The 22,711-nt window shown below is 40.9% G+C and overlaps 1 protein-coding gene across 3 annotated transcripts in view; it reads left to right on the forward strand.

The window, feature by feature from the left end:
- Positions 1-22,086, forward strand: part of ahnak (AHNAK nucleoprotein) — a 32,901-nt gene extending 10,815 nt beyond the window's left edge. For 2 of the 3 annotated variants that reach the window (XM_058649496.1, XM_058649495.1), the window contains exon 6: positions 89-22,086. In XM_058649496.1, coding sequence (XP_058505479.1) covers positions 89-21,142 — 21,054 coding nt within the window. In that variant the 3' untranslated portion in view covers positions 21,143-22,086. The remainder of the gene's footprint in view (positions 1-88) is intronic. The other variant, XM_058649498.1, reaches the window with a different exon arrangement.
- The last annotated feature ends 625 nt before the right edge of the window (positions 22,087-22,711 follow it).

The following is a 22,711-nucleotide window of genomic DNA, read 5'->3' on the forward strand; positions in this document are numbered from 1 at the left end:
GTTACTGTATCTGACTTGTTTGTAATGAATCTCTGAAACAAAATCCTGAAAACAATAACCTTTCCATGTCCTGTTCTTTTGTCCACAGGGTGGTGATGAGGAGGACTATAAGAGAATATACACAAAAAAGATCAAACCAAGGCTGAAGTCTGAAGATCTTGCAGAGGGAGTAGATGTTCGTACAGAGCGCCACAGCAGTACAAGCAGCGATGGCAACACTATTACTACAATCACCCGGCGCATCACTACCTACACAGTAGATATGCCAAGTGACATAAGTGAGCAACTTGAACTTTCAAGCCCAGAGTTTAAGGGGCTAAAACTTGAATCTGGAGATGGCTCTCCTGGATTCAGAATCACACATGGCAGTACTTCAGTTAAAGAGGGAGCAGAGGAGGGAGTTTTTGTGTCAGGCAATGTCTCCAAAGAGACACACTGGGGCAGTGGGGTTGTTAAGACAACAACAATAACCTCAAGAGAGACAGAAAAAGACAGAAGTACAGGTCTTAGATATAAAGGGCCAAGCACTGGAAAAACAGGTGGTAGCCAGGCAGATTTTGAAATGTCAAGAGCGAGTGGAGAAAAAGGAGATGGAAGAAATCAGGTGTCAGAAACAAACATGGCAATAATAAACAGTGGGACTACTAAAGTAACAATAGGAAGCGTGGCAGGTGCAGATGTTGATGTTGACCTTCCCAAAGCTAACACTGATGTGAATATAAAAGGGGCAAAGATGCCAGGTTTAGACATCAAACTAAGAGGTCATAAAGTGAAGGGAGATGTGGATGTCTCACTCCCAAAGATTAAAGGAGATATACAAGCTCCTGAGGTGGACACTGAAGGACCAGATGTTGACACTGAGGGCAGCAAAGTAGAATTTAAAATGCCTAAATTCAAAGGTGCATCGTTTGGCATCACGGGTTCAAACATAGAAAGCCCAGATGTTTCCCTTTCTAAAGCCAACATTGATGTGAAAGCAACTAACATTGACATCAAGGCTCCAGAGATTGACAGTGGAGGCTATGATGGAAAAATCAGAGGACCCACTTTTAAGGTGTCAACCATAAAAGGACCAAAGATGCCAGATATCAAATTAAAAGGTTCTAAAGTGGCAGGACATGTGGATGTCTCACCCTCAGAGATTGAAGGAGATATACAAGCGCCTGATGTGGATATCGAAGGACCAGATGTTGACAGTGGGGCCAGTAAAGGAGGAATTAAAATGCCTAAATTTAAAATGATGTCATTTGGCATTCAGGATCCAAACATGGTCGGTCCAGATGTTGATGTTAATCTTCCCAAAGCCAACATTGATGTGAAAGCACCTGAAGTTGACATCAAATATCCAGAGTTTGACATTGAAGGACCAGATGCAAAACTGAAAGGGCTCAAATTCAACATACCAACTATTTCAGGACCCAAGGTGTCAACCTCAGATGTAGATGTCCATCTAAAAGGTTCAAAACTGAAAGGTGAAGTTGACATGTCAGTTCCAAAAATAGAGGGAGTGATAAAAACATCTGAAGTTGACATCACAGGTCCTAAGGTTGATATTGAAAGGCCAAAGGGTGTATTTGAAATACCAAAATTAAACGTGCCTTCCATTAACATTAAAGGTCCTACAATGGAGGGCCTGGATGTTGATGTGAACCTTCCAAAGGCAAACATTGATGTGGAAGGAAGTGAAATTGACATTGACGGCCCCAATACAAATATCAGAGGGCCCAAACTAAAAGGTCCTAAAGTGGAGGGAGATGTGGCTGTCTCTCTTCGAAAGACTGAAGGAGATATACAAGCTCCTGGGGTGGACATTGCAGGCCCAGATGTTGACATTGAGGGCAGCAAAGGAGGATTTAAAATACCTACATTTAAAATTCCTTCATTTTCCAATAAAGGTACAAAAATAGAAAGCCCAGATGTTGATGTTAATCTTCCCAAAGCCAAAGTTGAGTGTCCAGATATTGATGTGAACATCCCCAAGGCAAACATTGATGTGGAGGGAAGTGATGTTGATATTAAAGCTCCAGAAATTGAAGGCCCTGATACAAATATCAGAGGGGCCAAATTGAAGATGCCAACCATAAAAGGAGTAACAATGCCAGATTTAGACATCAAACTAAAAGGTCCTAAAGTGGGAGGAAATGTGGATGTCTCACTCCCAAAGATGGAAGGAGATATACAAGCTCCTGAGGTGGACATTGCAGGACCAGATGTTGATATTGAGGGCAGCAAAGGAGGATTTAAATTGCCTAAATTAAAAGTCCCAACATTTGGCATCAAGGCTCAAAACATAGAAAGCCCAGATGCTGATGTTAATCTTCCCACAGCCAACATTGATGTGAAAGCACCCAACATTGACATTAAGGGTCTAGCTATTGACATTGGAGGACCTGATGCAAAAATTGAAGGGCCCAAATTCACCACGCCAAAAATTTCAGGACCTGATTTGTCAATGCCAGATATAGATACCCAGCTGAAAAGTCCCAAACTGAAAGGTAATGTTGACATATCAGCTCCAAAGATAGAGGGAGAAATAAAAACACCTGAAGTTGATATCAAAGGTCCTAATCTTGAAAAAACTGCAAAATTTAAACTGTCAACAATTTCTGGTCCAAAAATGTCTTCAACAGATGTTGACATATCCATGAAGGGGTCAGGTCTGAAAGGCGATTTAAAAGGGGATGTTGAGGTGCCAAAATCTGAATTTAAACCAGATATCACAGTTGACGTTCCTGAAATAAGCACAAAGAAAACCAAATTTAAAATGCCAAAGTTTGGAATTAAGGGTACAAAGGTAAAGGGCCCACAGACTGATGTAAGCCTCAAGGGGGAAATTGGAAGCTCTGAAGGCGATGATGTTGACCCGGGATTAAGTGGTCCAAAAATCAAAGGTTCAAAATTCAAGATGCCTAAATTTGGATCCAAAGGCCAAAAGGCTGAAATGCCAGAAGTTGATCTTAATGTTGACATTGAAGGCCCTGATGCAAACCTCCAAGGACCAGATAGCAAACTTCCATCACTTTCAGGACCCAAAATTCCAGACTGGGATATTAGCCTGAAAGGGCCCAAAGTAGAGGGAAATGTCTCAGTTCCAAAGATTGAGGGTGATATAAAAGCTTCCAAAATTGACATTGAACGACCAGATTTGGACCTTGATGGTAAAAAAGCAGAATTCAAAATGCCTAATCTCAAAATTCCCTCTTTTGGAATCAAAGGACTGGATGTTGAAGCACCAGCAGTTGATGTTAGTCTGCCAGAGGCTGATATTGATATCAGAGCTCCAGATGTTGACATTAAAGGACCAGAGGTTGACCTGGAAGGTCCCAGTGGTAAGATCAAGGGACCACAAATCAAAATACCAACCATCAAAGGACCTCAAATCTCTATGCCTGATGTGGATTTCAATTTGAAAGGTCCAAACTGGAAAGGCGGTGTGGATGTATCAGGTCCAAAGATTAAAGGAGACATAGGAAAACCTGACATTGATTTCAAAGGTCCAGGGATTGATATTGAAGGACCAAAGGCTGGATTTGACATGCCTAAAATCAAAATGCCAACTTTCAAAGGTGCTAAAATGGAGGGCCCAGATATTGATGTGAAGCTCCCAAAAGCTGACATTGATGTGAACTTACCAAGTGTTGACGTCAAAGCTCCAGAGATTGACATCAAAGCTCCTGATGCAAAACTCCATGGACCAAATATCAAATTACCATCAATTACAGGACCCAAACTCCCAGAGTGGGATCTTAAACTGAAAGGGCCCAAAGTAAAGGGAGATGTTGATGTCTCAGTTCCAAAGATTGAGGGTGATATAAAAGGACCCAAAATTGATATTGAAGGACCAGATGTTGACCTTGATGGTAAAACAGGAGGATTTAAAATGCCTAAATTCAAAATGCCAACCTTTGGAATTAAAGGCTCACATGTTGAAGGGCCAGAGGTTGATGTTAGTCTCCCGGAGGCTGATATTGATATCAGAGCTCCAGATATTGATATCAAAGGACCAGAGGTTGACCTGGAAGGTCCCAGTGGTAAGATCACGGGACCACAATTCAAAATGCCAACCATCAAAGGACCTCAAATCTCTATGCCTGATGTGGATTTGAATTTGAGAGGTCCAAACTGGAAAGGCGGTGTGGATGTATCAGGTCCAAAGATAAAAGGAGACATAGGAAAACCTGACATTGATTTCAAAGGTCCAGGGATTGATATTGAAGGACCAAAGGCTGGATTTGACATACCTAAAATCAAAATGCCAACTTTCAAAGGTGCTAAAATGGAGGGCCCAGATATTGATGTGAACCTCCCTAAAGCTGACATTGATGTGAACTTACCAAGTGTTGACGTCAAAGCTCCAGAGATTGACATCGAAGCTCCTGATGCAAAACTCCATGGACCAAATATCAAATTACCATCAATTCCAGGACCCAAGCTCCCAGAGTGGGATCTTAAACTGAAAGGGCCCAAAGTAAAGGGAGATGTTGATGTCTCAGTTCCAAAGATTGAGGGTGATATAAAAGGACCCACAGTTGATATTGAAGGACCAGAAGTTGACCTTGATGGTAAAACAGGAGGATTTAAAATGCCTAAATTCAAAATGCCAACCTTTGGATTTAAAGGCTCACATGTTGAAGGGCCAGAGGTTGATGTTAGTCTCCCGGAGGCTGATATTGATATCAGAGCTCCAGATATTGATATCAAAGGACCAGAGGTTGACCTGGAAAGTCCCAGTGGTAAGATCAAGGGACCACAATTCAAAATTCCAAACATCAAAGGACCTCAAATCTCTATGCCTGATGTGGATTTCAAATTGAAAGGTCCAAACTGGAAAGGCGGTGTGGATGTATCAGGTCCAAAGATTAAAGGAGACATAGGAAAACCTGACATTGATTTCAAAGGTCCAGGGATTGATATTGAAGGACCAAAGGCTGGATTTGACATGCCGAAAATCAAAATGCCAACTTTCAAAGGTGCTAAAATGGAGGGCCCAGATATTGATGTGAACCTCCCTAAAGCTGACATTGATGTGAACTTACCAAGTGTTGACGTCAAAGCTCCAGAGATTGACATCAAAGCTCCTGATGCAAAACTCCATGGACCAAATATCAAATTACCATCAATTACAGGACCCAAACTCCCAGAGTGGGATCTTAAACTGAAAGGGCCCAAAGTAAAGGGAGATGTTGATGTCTCAGTTCCAAAGATTGAGGGTGATATAAAAGGACCCAAAATTGATATTGAAGGACCAGATGTTGACCTTGATGGTAAAACAGGAGGATTTAAAATGCCTAAATTCAAAATGCCAACCTTTGGATTTAAAGGCTCACATGTTGAAGGGCCAGAGGTTGATGTTAGTCTTCCGGAGGCTGATATTGATATCAGAGCTCCAGATATTGATATCAAAGGACCAGAGGTTGACCTGGAAAGTCCCAGTGGTAAGATCAAGGGACCACAATTCAAAATTCCAAACATCAAAGGACCTCAAATCTCTATGCCTGATGTGGATTTCAAATTGAAAGGTCCAAACTGGAAAGGCGGTGTGGATGTATCAGGTCCAAAGATTAAAGGAGACATAGGAAAACCTGACATTGATTTCAAAGGTCCAGGGATTGATATTGAAGGACCAAAGGCTGGATTTGACATGCCTAAAATCAAAATGCCAACTTTCAAAGGTGCTAAAATGGAGGGCCCAGATATTGATGTGAACCTCCCCAAAGCTGACATTGATGTGAACTTACCAAGCGTTGACGTCAAAGCTCCAGAGATTGACATCAAAGCTCCTGATGCAAAACTCCATGGACCAAATATCAAATTTCCATCAATTACAGGACCCAAACTCCCAGAGTGGGATCTTAAACTGAAAGGGCCCAAAGTAAAGGGAGATGTTGATGTCTCAGTTCCAAAGATTGAGGGTGATATAAAAGGACCCAATATTGATATTGAAGGACCAGATGTTGACCTTGATGGTAAAACAGGAGGATTTAAAATGCCTAAATTCAAAATGCCAACCTTTGGATTTAAAGGCTCACATGTTGAAGGGCCAGAGGTTGATGTTAGTCTCCCGGAGGCTGATATTGATATCAGAGCTCCAGATATTGATATCAAAGGACCAGAGGTTGACCTGGAAGGTCCCAGTGGTAAGATCAAGGGACCACAATTCAAAATACCAACCATCAAAGGACCTCAAATCTCTATGCCTGATGTGGATTTCAATTTGAAAGGTCCAAACTGGAAAGGCGGTGTGGATGTATCAGGTCCAAAGATAAAAGGAGACATAGGAAAACCTGACATTGATTTCAAAGGTCCAGGGATTGATATTGAAGGACCAAAGGCTGGATTTGACATGCCTAAAATCAAAATGCCAACTTTCAAAGGTGCTAAAATGGAGGGCCCAGATATTGATGTGAACCTCCCTAAAGCTGACATTGATGTGAACTTACCAAGTGTTGACGTCAAAGCTCCAGAGATTGACATCAAAGCTCCTGATGCAAAACTCCATGGACCAAATATCAAATTACCATCAATTACAGGACCCAAACTCCCAGAGTGGGATCTTAAACTGAAAGGGCCCAAAGTAAAGGGAGATGTTGATGTCTCAGTTCCAAAGATTGAGGGTGATATAAAAGGACCCAAAATTGATATTGAAGGACCAGATGTTGATCTTGATGGTAAAACAGGAGGATTTAAAATGCCTAAATTCAAAATGCCAACCTTTGGATTTAAAGGCTCACATGTTGAAGGGCCAGAGGTTGATGTTAGTCTCCCGGAGGCTGATATTGATGTCAGAGCTCCAGATATTGATATCAAAGGACCAGAGGTTGACCTGGAAGGTCCCAGTGGTAAGATCAAGGCACCACAATTCAAAATACCAACCATCAAAGGACCTCAAATCTCTATGCCTGATGTGGATTTCAATTTGAAAGGTCCAAACTGGAAAGGCGGTGTGGATGTATCAGGTCCAAAGATAAAAGGAGACATAGGAAAACCTGACATTGATTTCAAAGGTCCAGGGATTGATATTGAAGGACCAAAGGCTGGATTTGACATGCCTAAAATCAAAATGCCAACTTTCAAAGGTGCTAAAATGGAGGGCCCAGATATTGATGTGAACCTCCCTAAAGCTGACATTGATGTGAACTTACCAAGTGTTGACGTCAAAGCTCCAGAGATTGACATCAAAGCTCCTGATGCAAAACTCCATGGACCAAATATCAAATTACCATCAATTACAGGACCCAAACTCCCAGAGTGGGATCTTAAACTGAAAGGGCCCAAAGTAAAGGGAGATGTTGATGTCTCAGTTCCAAAGATTGAGGGTGATATAAAAGGACCCAAAATTGATATTGAAGGACCAGATGTTGACCTTGATGGTAAAACAGGAGGATTTAAAATGCCTAAATTCAAAATGCCAACCTTTGGATTTAAAGGCTCACATGTTGAAGGGCCAGAGGTTGATGTTAGTCTCCCGGAGGCTGATATTGATATCAGAGCTCCAGATATTGATATCAAAGGACCAGAGGTTGACCTGGAAGGTCCCAGTGGTAAGATCAAGGGACCACCATTCAAAATACCAACCATCAAGGGACCTCAAATCTCTATGCCTGATGTGGATTTCAATTTGAAAGGTCCAAACTGGAAAGGCGGTGTGGATGTATCAGGTCCAAAGATAAAAGGAGACATAGGAAAACCTGACATTGATTTCAAAGGTCCAGGGATTGATATTGAAGGACCAAAGGCTGGATTTGACATGCCTAAAATCAAAATGCCAACTTTCAAAGGTGCTAAAATGGAGGGCCCAGATATTGATGTGAACCTCCCTAAAGCTGACATTGATGTGAACTTACCAAGTGTTGACGTCAAAGCTCCAGAGATTGACATCAAAGCTCCTGATGCAAAACTCCATGGACCAAATATCAAATTTCCATCAATTACAGGACCCAAACTCCCGGAATGGGATCTTAAACTGAAAGGGCCCAAAGTAAAGGGAGATGTTGATGTCTCAGTTCCAAAGATTGAGGGTGATATAAAAGGACCCAAAATTGATATTGAAGGACCAGATGTTGATCTTGATGGTAAAACAGGAGGATTTAAAATGCCTAAATTCAAAATGCCAACCTTTGGATTTAAAGGCTCACATGTTGAAGGGCCAGAGGTTGATGTTAGTCTCCCGGAGGCTGATATTGATATCAGAGCTCCAGATATTGATATCAAAGGACCAGAGGTTGACCTGGAAGGTCCCAGTGGTAAGATCAAGGGACCACCATTCAAAATACCAACCATCAAAGGACCTCAAATCTCTATGCCTGATGTGGATTTCAATTTGAAAGGTCCAAACTGGAAAGGCGGTGTGGATGTATCAGGTCCAAAGATTAAAGGAGACATAGGAAAACCTGACATTGATTTCAAAGGTCCAGGGATTGATATTGAAGGACCAAAGGCTGGATTTGACATGCCTAAAATCAAAATGCCAACTTTCAAAGGTGCTAAAATGGAGGGCCCAGATATTGATGTGAACTTACCAAGTGTTGACATCAAAGCTCCAGAGATTGACATCAAAGGCCCTGATGCAAAACTCCATGGACCAAATATCAAATTTCCATCAATTACAGGACCCAAACTCCCAGACTGGGATCTTAAACTGAAAGGGCCCAAAGTAAAGGGAGATGTTGATGTTTCAGTTCCAAAGATTGAAGGTGATATAAAAGGACCCAAAATGGATATTGAAGCACCAGATGTTGACATTGGTGGCAAAACAGGAGGATTCAAAATGCCTAAATTCAAAATGCCAACCTTTGGATTTAAAGGTCCACATGTTGAAGGGCCAGAAGTTGATGTTAGTCTCCCAGAGGCTGATGTGGATATCAGAGCTCCAGATATTGATATCAAAGGACCAGGGGTTGACCTGGAAAGTCCCAGTGGTAAGATCAAAGGACCGAAATTCAAAATGCCAACAATCACAGGACCTCATCTCTCTATGCCTGATGTGGATTTGAATTTGAAAGGTCCAAACTGGAAAGGCGGTGTGGATGTATCAGTTCCAAAGATTAAAGGAGACATAGGAAAACCTGACATTGATTTCAAAGGTCCAGGGATTGATATTGAAGGACCACAGGCTGGATTTGACATGCCGAAAATCAAAATGCCAACTTTCAAAGGTGCTAAAATGGAGGGCCCAGATATTGATGTGAACCTCCCTAAAGCTGACATTGATGTGAACTTACCAAGTGTTGACGTCAAAGCTCCAGGGATTGACATTGAAGCTCCTGATGCAAAACTCCATGGACCAAATATCAAATTTCCATCAATTACAGGACCCAAACTCCCAGAGTGGGATCTTAAACTGAAAAGGCCAAAAGTAAAGGGAGATGTTGATGTCTCAGTTCCAAAGATTGAAGGTGATATAAAAGGACCCAAAATTGATATTGAAGGACCAGATGTTGACCTTGATGGTAAAACAGGAGGATTTAAAATGCCTAAATTCAAAATGCCAACCTTTGGATTCAAAGGCCCACATGTTGAAGGGCCAGAGGTTGATGTTAGTCTCCCGGAGGCTGATATTGATATCAGAGCTCCAGATATTGATATCAAAGGACCAGAGGTTGACCTGGAAAGTCCCAGTGGAAAGATCAAGGGATCAAAATTCAAAATTCCAACCATCAAAGGACCTCAAATCTCTATGCCTGATGTGGATTTCAATTTGAAAGGTCCAAACTGGAAAGGCGGTGTGGATGTATCAGGTCCAAAGATTAAAGGAGACATAGGAAAACCTGACATTGATTTCAAAGGTCCAGGGATTGATATTGAAGGACCAAAGGCTGGATTTGACATGCCGAAAATCAAAATGCCAACTTTCAAAGGTGCTAAAATGGAGGGCCCAGATATTGATGTGAACCTCCCTAAAGCTGACATTGATGTGAACTTACCAAGTGTTGACGTCAAAGCTCCAGGGATTGACATTGAAGCTCCTGATGCAAAACTTCATGGACCAAATATCAAATTTCCATCAATTACAGGACCCAAACTGAAAGGGCCAAAAGTAAAGGGAGATGTTGATGTCTCAGTTCCAAAGATTGAGGGTGATATAAAAGGACCCAAAATTGATATTGAAGGACCAGATGTTGACCTTGATGGTAAAACAGGAGGATTTAAAATGCCTAAATTCAAAATGCCAACCTTTGGATTTAAAGGCCCACATGTTGAAGGGCCAGAGGTTGATGTTAGTCTCCCGGAGGCTGATATTGATATCAGAGCTCCAGATATTGATATCAAAGGACCAGAGGTTGACCTGGAAAGTCCCAGTGGAAAGATCAAGGGATCAAAATTCAAAATTCCAACCATCAAAGGACCTCAAATCTCTATGCCTGATGTGGATTTCAATTTGAAAGGTCCAAACTGGAAAGGCGGTGTGGATGTATCAGGTCCAAAGATAAAAGGAGACATAGGAAAACCTGACATTGATTTCAAAGGTCCAGGGATTGATATTGAAGGACCACAGGCTGGATTTGACATGCCTAAAATCAAAATGCCAACTTTCAAAGTTCCTAAAATGGAGGGCCCAGATATTGATTTGAACCTCCCCAAAGCTGACATTGATGTGAACGTCCCAAGTGTTGACATCAAAGCTCCAGAGATTGACATCAAAGGCCCTGATGCAAAACTCCATGGACCAAATATCAAATTTCCATCAATTACAGGACCCAAACTCCCAGACTGGGATCTTAAACTGAAAGGGCCCAAAGTAAAGGGAGATGTTGATGTTTCAGTTCCAAAGATTGAAGGTGATATAAAAGGACCCAAAATGGATATTGAAGCACCAGATGTTGACATTGGTGGCAAAACAGGAGGATTCAAAATGCCTAAATTCAAAATGCCAACCTTTGGATTTAAAGGTCCACATGTTGAAGGGCCAGATGTTGATGTTAGTCTCCCAGAGGCTGATGTGGATATCAGAGCTCCAGATATTGATATCAAAGGACCAGGGGTTGACCTGGAAGGTCCCAGTGGTAAGATCAAAGGACCGAAATTCAAAATGCCAACAATCACAGGACCTCATCTCTCTATGCCTGATGTGGATTTGAATTTGAAAGGTCCAAACTGGAAAGGCGGTGTGGATGTATCAGTTCCAAAGATTAAAGGAGACATAGGAAAACCTGACATTGATTTCAAAGGTCCAGGGATTGATATTGAAGGACCACAGGCTGGATTTGACATGCCGAAAATCAAAATGCCAACTTTCAAAGGTGCTAAAATGGAGGGCCCAGATATTGATGTGAACCTCCCTAAAGCTGACATTGATGTGAACTTACCAAGTGTTGACGTCAAAGCTCCAGGGATTGACATTGAAGCTCCTGATGCAAAACTCCATGGACCAAATATCAAATTTCCATCAATTACAGGACCCAAACTCCCAGAGTGGGATCTTAAACTGAAAGGGCCCAAAGTAAAGGGAGATGTTGATGTCTCAGTTCCAAAGATTGAGGGTGATATAAAAGGACCCAAAATTGATATTGAAGGACCAGATGTTGACCTTGATGGTAAAACAGGAGGATTTAAAATGCCTAAATTCAAAATGCCAACCTTTGGATTCAAAGGCCCACATGTTGAAGGGCCAGAGGTTGATGTTAGTCTCCCGGAGGCTGATATTGATATCAGAGCTCCAGATATTGATATCAAAGGACCAGAGGTTGACCTGGAAAGTCCCAGTGGAAAGATCAAGGGATCAAAATTCAAAATTCCAAACATCAAAGGACCTCAAATCTCTATGCCTGATGTGGATTTCAATTTGAAAGGTCCAAACTGGAAAGGCGGTGTGGATGTATCAGGTCCAAAGATTAAAGGAGACATAGGAAAACCTGACATTGATTTCAAAGGTCCAGGGATTGATATTGAAGGACCAAAGGCTGGATTTGACATGCCGAAAATCAAAATGCCAACTTTCAAAGGTGCTAAAATGGAGGGCCCAGATATTGATGTGAACCTCCCTAAAGCTGACATTGATGTGAACTTACCAAGTGTTGACGTCAAAGCTCCAGGGATTGACATTGAAGCTCCTGATGCAAAACTTCATGGACCAAATATCAAATTTCCATCAATTACAGGACCCAAACTCCCAGAGTGGGATTTTAAACTGAAAGGGCCAAAAGTAAAGGGAGATGTTGATGTCTCAGTTCCAAAGATTGAGGGTGATATAAAAGGACCCAAAATTGATATTGAAGGACCAGATGTTGACCTTGATGGTAAAACAGGAGGATTTAAAATGCCTAAATTCAAAATGCCAACCTTTGGATTAAAAGGCCCACATGTTGAAGGGCCAGAGGTTGATGTTAGTCTCCCGGAGGCTGATATTGATATCAGAGCTCCAGATATTGATATCAAAGGACCAGAGGTTGACCTGGAAAGTCCCAGTGGAAAGATCAAGGGATCAAAATTCAAAATTCCAACCATCAAAGGACCTCAAATCTCTATGCCTGATGTGGATTTCAATTTGAAAGGTCCAAACTGGAAAGGCGGTGTGGATGTATCAGGTCCAAAGATAAAAGGAGACATAGGAAAACCTGACATTGATTTCAAAGGTCCAGGGATTGATATTGAAGGACCACAGGCTGGATTTGACATGCCTAAAATCAAAATGCCAACTTTCAAAGTTCCTAAAATGGAGGGCCCAGATATTGATTTGAACCTCCCCAAAGCTGACATTGATGTGAACGTCCCAAGTGTTGACATCAAAGCTCCAGAGATTGACATCAAAGGCCCTGATGCAAAACTCCATGGACCAAATATCAAATTTCCATCAATTACAGGACCCAAACTCCCAGACTGGGATCTTAAACTGAAAGGGCCCAAAGTAAAGGGAGATATTGATGTTTCAGTTCCAAAGATTGAAGGTGATATAAAAGGACCCAAAATTGATATTGAAGGACCAGATGTTGACCTTGATGGTAAAACAGGAGGATTCAAAATGCCTAAATTCAAAATGCCAACCTTTGGATTTAAAGGCCCACATGTTGAAGGGCCAGAGGTTGATGTTAGTCTCCCGGAGGCTGATATTGATATCAGAGCTCCAGATATTGATTTCAAAGGACCAGAGGTTGACCTGGAAAGTCCCAGTGGAAAGATCAAGGGATCAAAATTCAAAATTCCAACCATCAAAGGACCTCAAATCTCTATGCCTGATGTGGATTTCAATTTGAAAGGTCCAAACTGGAAAGGCGGTGTGGATGTATCAGGTCCAAAAATTAAAGGAGACATAGGAAAACCTGACATTGATTTCAAAGGTCCAGGGATTGATATTGAAGGACCACAGGCTGGATTTGACATGCCTAAAATCAAAATGCCAACTTTCAAAGTTCCTAAAATGGAGGGCCCAGATATTGATTTGAACCTCCCCAAAGCTGACATTGATGTGAACGTCCCAAGTGTTGACATCAAAGCTCCAGAGATTGACATCAAAGGCCCTGATGCAAAACTCCATGGACCAAATATCAAATTTCCATCAATTACAGGACCCAAACTCCCAGACTGGGATCTTAAACTGAAAGGGCCCAAAGTAAAGGGAGATATTGATGTTTCAGTTCCAAAGATTGAAGGTGATATAAAAGGACCCAAAATGGATATTGAAGCACCAGATGTTGACATTGGTGGCAAAACAGGAGGATTCAAAATGCCTAAATTCAAAATGCCAACCTTTGGATTTAAAGGTCCACATGCTGAAGGGCCAGAAGTTGATGTTAGTCTCCCAGAGGCTGATATTGATATCAGAGCTCCAGATATTGATATCAAAGGACCAGAGGTTGACCTGGAAAGTCCCAGTGGTAAGATCAAAGGACCGAAATTCAAAATGCCAACAATCACAGGACCTCATCTCTCTATGCCTGATGTGGATTTGAATTTGAAAGGTCCAAACTGGAAAGGCGGTGTGGATGTATCAGTTCCAAAGATTAAAGGAGACATAGGAAAACCTGACATTGATTTCAAAGGTCCAGGGATTGATATTGAAGGACCACAGGCTGGATTTGACATGCCGAAAATCAAAATGCCAACTTTCAAAGGTGCTAAAATGGAGGGCCCAGATATTGATGTGAACCTCCCTAAAGCTGACATTGATGTGAACTTACCAAGTGTTGACGTCAAAGCTCCAGGGATTGACATTGAAGCTCCTGATGCAAAACTCCATGGACCAAATATCAAATTTCCATCAATTACAGGACCCAAACTCCCAGACTGGGATCTTAAACTGAAAGGGCCAAAAGTAAAGGGAGATGTTGATGTCTCAGTTCCAAAGATTGAGGGTGATATAAAAGGACCCAAAATTGATATTGAAGGACCAGATGTTGACCTTGATGGTAAAACAGGAGGATTTAAAATGCCTAAATTCAAAATGCCAACCTTTGGATTTAAAGGCCCACATGTTGAAGGGCCAGAGGTTGATGTTAGTCTCCCGGAGGCTGATATTGATATCAGAGCTCCAGATATTGATATCAAAGGACCAGAGGTTGACCTGGAAAGTCCCAGTGGAAAGATCAAGGGATCAAAATTCAAAATTCCAAACATCAAAGGACCTCAAATCTCTATGCCTGATGTGGATTTCAATTTGAAAGGTCCAAACTGGAAAGGCGGTGTGGATGTATCAGGTCCAAAGATTAAAGGAGACATAGGAAAACCTGACATTGATTTCAAAGGTCCAGGGATTGATATTGAAGGACCACAGGCTGGATTTGACATGCCTAAAATCAAAATGCCAACTTTCAAAGTTCCTAAAATGGAGGGCCCAGATATTGATTTGAACCTCCCCAAAGCTGACATTGATGTGAACGTCCCAAGTGTTGACATCAAAGCTCCAGAGATTGACATCAAAGGCCCTGATGCAAAACTCCATGGACCAAATATCAAATTTCCATCAATTACAGGACCCAAACTCCCAGACTGGGATCTTAAACTGAAAGGGCCCAAAGTAAAGGGAGATGTTGATGTCTCAGTTCCAAAGATTAAGGGTGATATAAAAGGACCCAAAATGGATATTAAAGGACCAGATGTTGACCTTGATGTTAAAAAAGGAGGATTTAAAATGCCTAAATTCAAAATGCCAACCTTTGGATTTAAAGGCCCTCATGTTGAAGGGCCAGAGGTTGATGTTAGTCTCCCAGAGGCTGATATTGATATCAGAGCTCCAGATATTGATATCAAAAAACCAGAGGTTGACCTGGAAAGTCCCAGTGGTAAGATCAAGGGACCAAAATTCAAAATGTCAACCATCACAGGACCTCATATCTCAATGCCTGATGTGGATTTCAAGTTGAAAGGTCCAAAGCTGAAAGGCAATGTGGATGTGTCTGTTCCAAAGATTAAAGGAGACATAGGAAAACCTGACATTGATATCAAAGGTCCACGGATTGATATTGAAGGACCAAAGACTGGATTTGACATGCCTAAAATCAAAATGCCAACTTTTAACCGTAAAGGTCTTAAAATGGAAGGCCCTGATATTGATGTGAACCTCCCCAAAGCTGACATTAATGTGAACGTCCCAAGTGTTGACATCAAAGCTACAGAGACTGACATCAAAGGCCCTGATGCAAAACTCCATGGACCAAATATCAAATTTCCATCAATTACAGGACCCAAGCTCCCAGACTGGGATCTTAAACTGAAAGGGCCCAAAGTAAAAGGAGATGTTGATGTTTCCGTTCCAAAGATTGAGGGTGATATGAAAGGACCTACAATTGATATTGAAGGACCAGATGTTGACCTTGATGGTAAAACAGGAGGATTTAAAATGCCTAAATTCAAAATGCCAACTTTTGGATTTAAAGGCCCACAAGTAGAAGGGCCAGACGTTGATGTTAGTCTCCCAGAGGCTGATATTGATATCAAAGGACCAGAAGTTGACCTGGAAAGTCCCAGTGGTAAGATCAAGGGACCAAAATTCAAAATGCCAACAATAACAGGACCTAATATCTCTATGCCTGATGTGGATTTCAATATGAAAGGTCCAAACTGGAAAGGCGGTGTGGATGTATCAGTTCCAAAGATTAAAGGAGACATAGGAAAACCTGACATTGATTTCAAAGGTCCAGGGTTTGATATTGAAGGACCAAAGGCTGGATTTGACATGCCTAAAATTAAAATGCCAACTTTTAACCTTAAAGGTTCTAAAATGGAGGGCCCAGATATTGATGTGAACCTCCCCAAAGCTGACATTGATGTGAGCGTACCAAGTGTTGACATCAAAGCTCCAGAGTTTGATATTGAAGTTCCTGATGCAAACCTACAAGGACCAAGGATCAAATTTCCATCAATTTCAGGACCCAAGCTCCCAGAGTGGGATCTTAAACTGAAAGGGCCCAAAGTAAAGGGAGATGTTGATGTCTCAGTTCCAAAGATTAAGGGTGATATCAAGGGACCCAACATTGATATTGAAGGACCAGATTTTGACCTTGATGGTAAAACAGGAGGATTTAAAATGCCTAAATTCAAAATACCATCCTTTGGATTTAAAGGCCCACATGTTGAAGGACCAGATGTTGATGTTAGTCTCCCAGAGGCTAATATTGATATCAGAGCTCCAGATATTGATATCAAAGGACCAGAGGTTGACCTGGAAAGTCCCAGTGGTAAGATCAAGGGACCAAAATTCAAAATGCCAACAATTACAGGACCTAATATCTCTATGCCTGATGTGGATTTCAATATGAAAGGTCCAAACTGGAAAGGCGGTGTGGATGTATCAGTTCCAAAGATTAAAGGAGACATAGGAAAACCTGACATTGATTTAAAAGGTCCAGGGATTGATATTGAAGGACCAAAGACTGGATTTGACATGCCTAAAATCAAAATGCCAACTTTCAAAGGTGCTAAAATGGAGGGCCCTGATATTGATGTGAACCTCCCCAAAGCTGACATTAATGTGAACGTTCCAAGTGTTGACATCACAGCTCCAGAGATTGACATCAAAGGCCCTGATGCAAAACTCCATGGACCAAATATCAAATTTCCATCAATTACAGGACCCAAGCTCCCAGACTGGGATCTTAAACTGAAAGGGCCCAAAGTAAAAGGAGATGTGGATGTTTCCGTTCCAAAGATTGAGGGTGATATGAAAGGACCTACAATTGATATTGAAGGACCAGATGTTGACCTTGATGGTAAAACAGGAGGATTTAAAATGCCTAAATTCAAAATGCCAACCTTTGGATTTAAAGGCCCACAAGTTGAAGGGCCAGACGTTGATGTTAGTCTCCCAGAGGCTGATATTGATATCAAAGGACCAGAAGTTGACCTGGAAAGTCCCAGTGGTAAGATCAAGGGACCAAAATTCAAAATGCCAACAATAACAGGACCTAATATCTCTATGCCTGATGTGGATTTCAATATGAAAGGTCCAAACCTGAAAGGCGGTGTAGATGTATCAGTTCCAAATATTAAAGGAGACATAGGAAAACCTGACATTGATTTCAAAGGTCCAGGGTTTGATATTGAAGGACCAAAGGCTGGATTTGACATGCCTAAAATTAAAATGCCAACTTTTAACCTTAAAGGTTCTAAAATGGAGGGCCCAGATATTGATGTGAACCTCCCCAAAGCTGACATTGATGTGAGCATACCAAGTGTTGACATCAAAGCTCCAGAGTTTGATATCGAAGTTCCTGATGCAAACCTACAAGGACCAAGGATCAAATTTCCATCAATTTCAGGACCCAAGCTCCCAGAGTGGGATCTTAAACTGAAAGGGCCCAAAGTAAAGGGAGATGTTGATGTCTCAGTTCCAAAGATTAAGGGTGATATCAAGGGACCCAACATTGATATTGAAGGACCAGATTTTGACCTTGATGGTAAAACAGGAGGATTTAAAATGCCTAAATTCAAAATACCATCCTTTGGATTTAAAGGCCCACATGTTGAAGGACCAGATGTTGATGTTAGTCTCCCAGAGGCTAATATTGATATCAGAGCTCCAGATATTGATATGAAAGGACCAGAGGTTGACCTGGAAAGTCCCAGTGGTAAGATCAAGGGACCAAAATTCAAAATGCCAACAATTACAGGACCTAATATCTCTATGCCTGATGTGGATTTCAATATGAAAGGTCCAAACTGGAAAGGCGGTGTAGATGTATCAGTTCCAAAGATTAAAGGAGACATAGGAAAACCTGACATTGATTTAAAAGGTCCAGGGATTGATATTGAAGGACCAAAGGCTGGATTTGACATGCCTAAAATCAAAATGCCAACTTTCAAAGGTGTTAAAATGGAGGGCCCAGATATTGATTTGAACCTCCCCAAAGCTGACATTGATGTGAACGTCCCAAGTGTTGACATCAAAGCTCCAGAGATTGACATCAAAGGCCCTGATGCAAAACTCCATGGACCAAATATCAAATTCCCATCAATTACAGGACCCAAGCTCCCAGACTGGGATCTTAAACTGAAAGGGCCCAAAGTAAAGGGAGATGTTGATGTCTCAGTTCCAAAGATTGAGTGTGATATAAAGGGACCCAACATTGATATTGAAGGACCAGATGTTGACCTTGATGGTAAAACAGGAGGATTTAAAATGCCTAAATTCAAAATGCCAACCTTTGGATTTAAAGGCCCACATGTTGAAGGGCAAGAAGTTGATGTTAGTCTCCCAGAGGCTGATATTGATATCAGAGCTCCAGATATTGATATCAAAGGACCAGAGGTTGACCTGGAAGGTCCCAGTGGTAAGATCAAGGGACCACAATTCAAAATACCAACCATCAAAGGACCTCAAATCTCTATGCCTGATGTGGATTTCAATTTGAAAGGTCCAAACTGGAAAGGCGGTGTGGATGTATCAGGTCCAAAGATAAAAGGAGACATAGGAAAACCTGACATTGATTTCAAAGGTCCAGGGATTGATATTGAAGGACCAAAGGCTGGATTTGACATGCCTAAAATCAAAATGCCAACTTTCAAAGGTGCTAAAATGGAGGGCCCAGACATTGATGTGAACCTCCCTAAAGCTGACATTGATGTGAACTTACCAAGTGTTGACGTCAAAGCTCCAGAGATTGACATCGAAGCTCCTGATGCAAAACTCCATGGACCAAATTTCAAATTACCATCAATTTCAGGACCCAAGCTCCCAGAGTGGGATCTTAAACTGAAAGGGCCCAAAGTAAAGGGAGATGTTGATGTCTCAGTTCCAAAGATTGAGGGTGATATAAAAGGACCCAAAATTGATATTGATGGACCAGATGTTGACCTTGATGGTAAAACAGGAGGATTTAAAATGCCTAAATTCAAAATACCATCCTTTGGATTTAAAGGCTCACATGTTGAAGGGCCAGAAATTGATGTTAGTCTCCCAGAGGCTGATATTGATATCAGAGTTCCAGATATTGATATCAAAGGACCAGAGGTTGACCTGGAAGGTCCCAGGGGTAAGATCAAGGGACCAACATTCCAAATGCCAACCATCACAGCACCTCATATCTCTATGCCTGATGTGGATTTCAAAGTGAAAGGTCCAAACCTGAAAGGCGGTGTGGATCTATCGGTTCCAAAGATTAAAGGAGACATAGGGGAACGTGACATTGATATCAAAGGTCCAGGGATTGGTATTGAAGGGACAAAGGCTGGATTTGAAATGCCTAAAGTCAAAGTGTCAAACCTTAAAGGTCCCAAAATGGAGGGTTCAGATGTTCATGTGAACCTTCCCAAAGCTGACATTGGTGTAAAAATACCTGGTATTGACATCAAATCAAAAAAAGATTTCAAAGCACCTGATCTTAATGTAAATCTCAAAGACCCCAAGATAAAAGGTGAGATTGATGCTTCAGTGCCATCCATCACTATGGAAGGTGGGAAGACAGGCATTACATTTCCAAAATTCAAGGGTCCTAAGTTCGGAGTCAAATCATCAGAAATAGAGGGTCCTGATTCCATGGTTAAGTCACCCAAATTTAGTGTAGGAGCAAAAGGTACCAGAACACTCCCAGTTGCTGAAGCAAGCCTGGATGCTCCTGATGTTGACATCAGTGTAAAGGGCAAAAAGGGGAAATTCAAACTTCCTAAAGTAAAAACAAAGACAAAGAAATCTGATCTTGACATAGAAATGCCAGCAGTCAACTTGGACGTAGACACACCCAGTATTCATGTCAAAGGAACAAAGGTAAAGAAGCCTCTTTTTGGTAAGCTTCATTTTCCTGATGTTGAATTAGATATTAAATCACCAAAATTGAAAGGTGAACATGACATTGATTTGCCATCTGGTAGCCTCAATACATCATTTGCGGGTTCAAGCATGGGTAGTCCAAATGTTAGTTTTGGAGGGTCAATGCCAAATGTGAAAGGTGGTGCAGGTATTGATGCAAGAATTGGTAGACTTCAGTACCCAGAGGGTACGGTAACATTTCCCAAAATCAAAGTACCCAAGTTTGGTTTTGTTTTCCCTCAATTAGAAGGCCAAGAGTGTGGAGGAAATGTTGAAACAGAACTCTTAGCCAGTGGAGGCATGAACCTACAGTCTCCATCTGTCAGTTGCCAAGCCAGTTCACAGCATATTGAGGATCCCAGTTCAGAACTTAAGCATGGTGAAAGCAAAGTAAAGGTAAAGATGCCAAAATTTTTTGGCAAATCAAAAGCAAAGGGTAGTGCAAGTGACATCCGTGGGCCAGAGGTAGAATTCAGTAATAGTGGAAAAGGCAAAAATGTCTCCAAGGACGTAAATGTATTCACTGGCGAGGGGATGGTTGGAAAATTGGAAGTAGAAGGTGATCCGAGATTTGATGTATCAACTAAAGGCAAGTCAGCCTCACTAGATCTGTTCAAGAAATCCCGACATCGGTCTTCTCTGAGTGACGAAGAGGGTCTTGCAGTCAGTTCTCCTTCAGTTCACTTGGCAGAGGGTGGTGACATTTCATTAGACCTTGGAGGAAGCAATGTCAAAGGAAAGAAAAGCAAGTTGAAGTTTGGCACGTTTGGAGGTTTTGGTTCAAAGTCAAAGGGCTCATATGAAGTGACACTTGGTGAGGACAGTGAAGCAGGAGCAGAGGGAAGTGCAAGTCTCTCGCTACCCTCTAAGAAGTCAAGATTGTCTTCATCATCCAGCAGTGACAGTGGTTCAAGAGGTGCTGTTAGGTTCCCAAGAGTTGAACTATCTGTCTCACCAAAAAAATGATTCTTAATCTTATGTACACTTAAACACATTTCCCTGATATGGTAAACCCTTAAATATTAACAAGACTTACAAAGTCATCTTAACGCAGTTAACCGTGAGTGCATGAGGCTGTTTTCAATCCCTTGAAACTGTAAATAAGATTAATTTGTATTGTAATAATAAATATTGCTTTTGTACATAGTCCAAATCTATTGAATCATGCCATCTCAAAAATTATTCACCAATAGTTTATTACAAGGCTTGTCATTTTGTCCTTTTTCATTTTATTAAATCCTTGTTAAAGAATGGGTGTGGTATATTTTTATCCGGGGGCCTATTGCACAGAACAGATAGTTACGACAGTTATTTTGAAGGAAAATCTTGTTTATAGACAACGCATTAAACAAGTACCACTTGTATGTATGAAATGATGCAATTTTCAAGCTTTGATATTTTATAATCAGTGCAGAAGTAAATATATATATATATATATATATATATATATATATATATATATATACACACATAATGAGGGATGGTGTTGTATATATCATAATTACAAAATAATCACTGTTTAGAAACTATCAACTTTCTAAAACACTGCCTGTAGTTTACTATTCATTGTTAAGAAAATTTATTCAGCCTTACATTGCTGTTTACCAAAATATTAATTTGCTTATTTTGCTTGAAACATCTTTTGCTTCCCAATAGTTTAATTTTCAGTCCTGTTTTACAATCCTCTGTATTTTATTTCCTTTGTCACACTGTAAAAACTTGTTATGGTTATGTTAATGTCTCACATAAACTGTCACATCTAAATGTTTTTTTTTTTTTCAAACCAAATCTGCATTTATAGAGAGTTGCATAGTTTTGATCAGATATGATGTAGATGGAACACTATTTGGGTCTATTCCTTTGTGTGCATTCTGCCAAATAAACAAAATAAAAAAGATTTATAGAATTTATATTTCTTAAACTTGCTTGTTCATTTATGATATGATATGATGGGGTGCTACTCAGGTTCATCTATGTATATCTATGTTTATCCAGTTACACGTTATCCAAGTTATCTTCATTCGTTAGTATTCTTCATGTTGCTCAACTTCATTACATATAAAGCTCATTTATTAGAATATATCTATTACAAATCAATAATCAATTAACCTAACTCATTGCTATACTTTGAGATTTGCAGCTAATGCTATTCAACAGTGATGCAGCACCATAAGAGCTAACTGGATACAGCGATACGTGACATAAATGAGGGTTAGGGTTTGAAAAAATTAAAAGAACAAGAAACATTTAGATATATTCTACAACATGAACGTGAATGATTAATTCACCATGGCATGGTTGCAATTTTCATGGGGACTGTGATGAGTGGGACAAGGCATTTTACAGGTGTTGTTAGGCCCCATATATACCCACATACTTTTGGATTCTCAAGAAGCAAACTGAACTGAATAAGAAATTAGGGAAAGACTGAAGCAAGCAGTATTTTTTTTCTTACAGTTGATGAATTGAAAGTATGCCATCCAGTGGCCAACTGGCACCAACACATGGTACAAGGATTTGATATAAAACTCTTGG

This window comes from Solea solea, chromosome 14 (genome assembly GCF_958295425.1).
Source record: "Solea solea chromosome 14, fSolSol10.1, whole genome shotgun sequence".
Lineage (NCBI taxonomy): Eukaryota > Metazoa > Chordata > Actinopteri > Pleuronectiformes > Soleidae > Solea > Solea solea.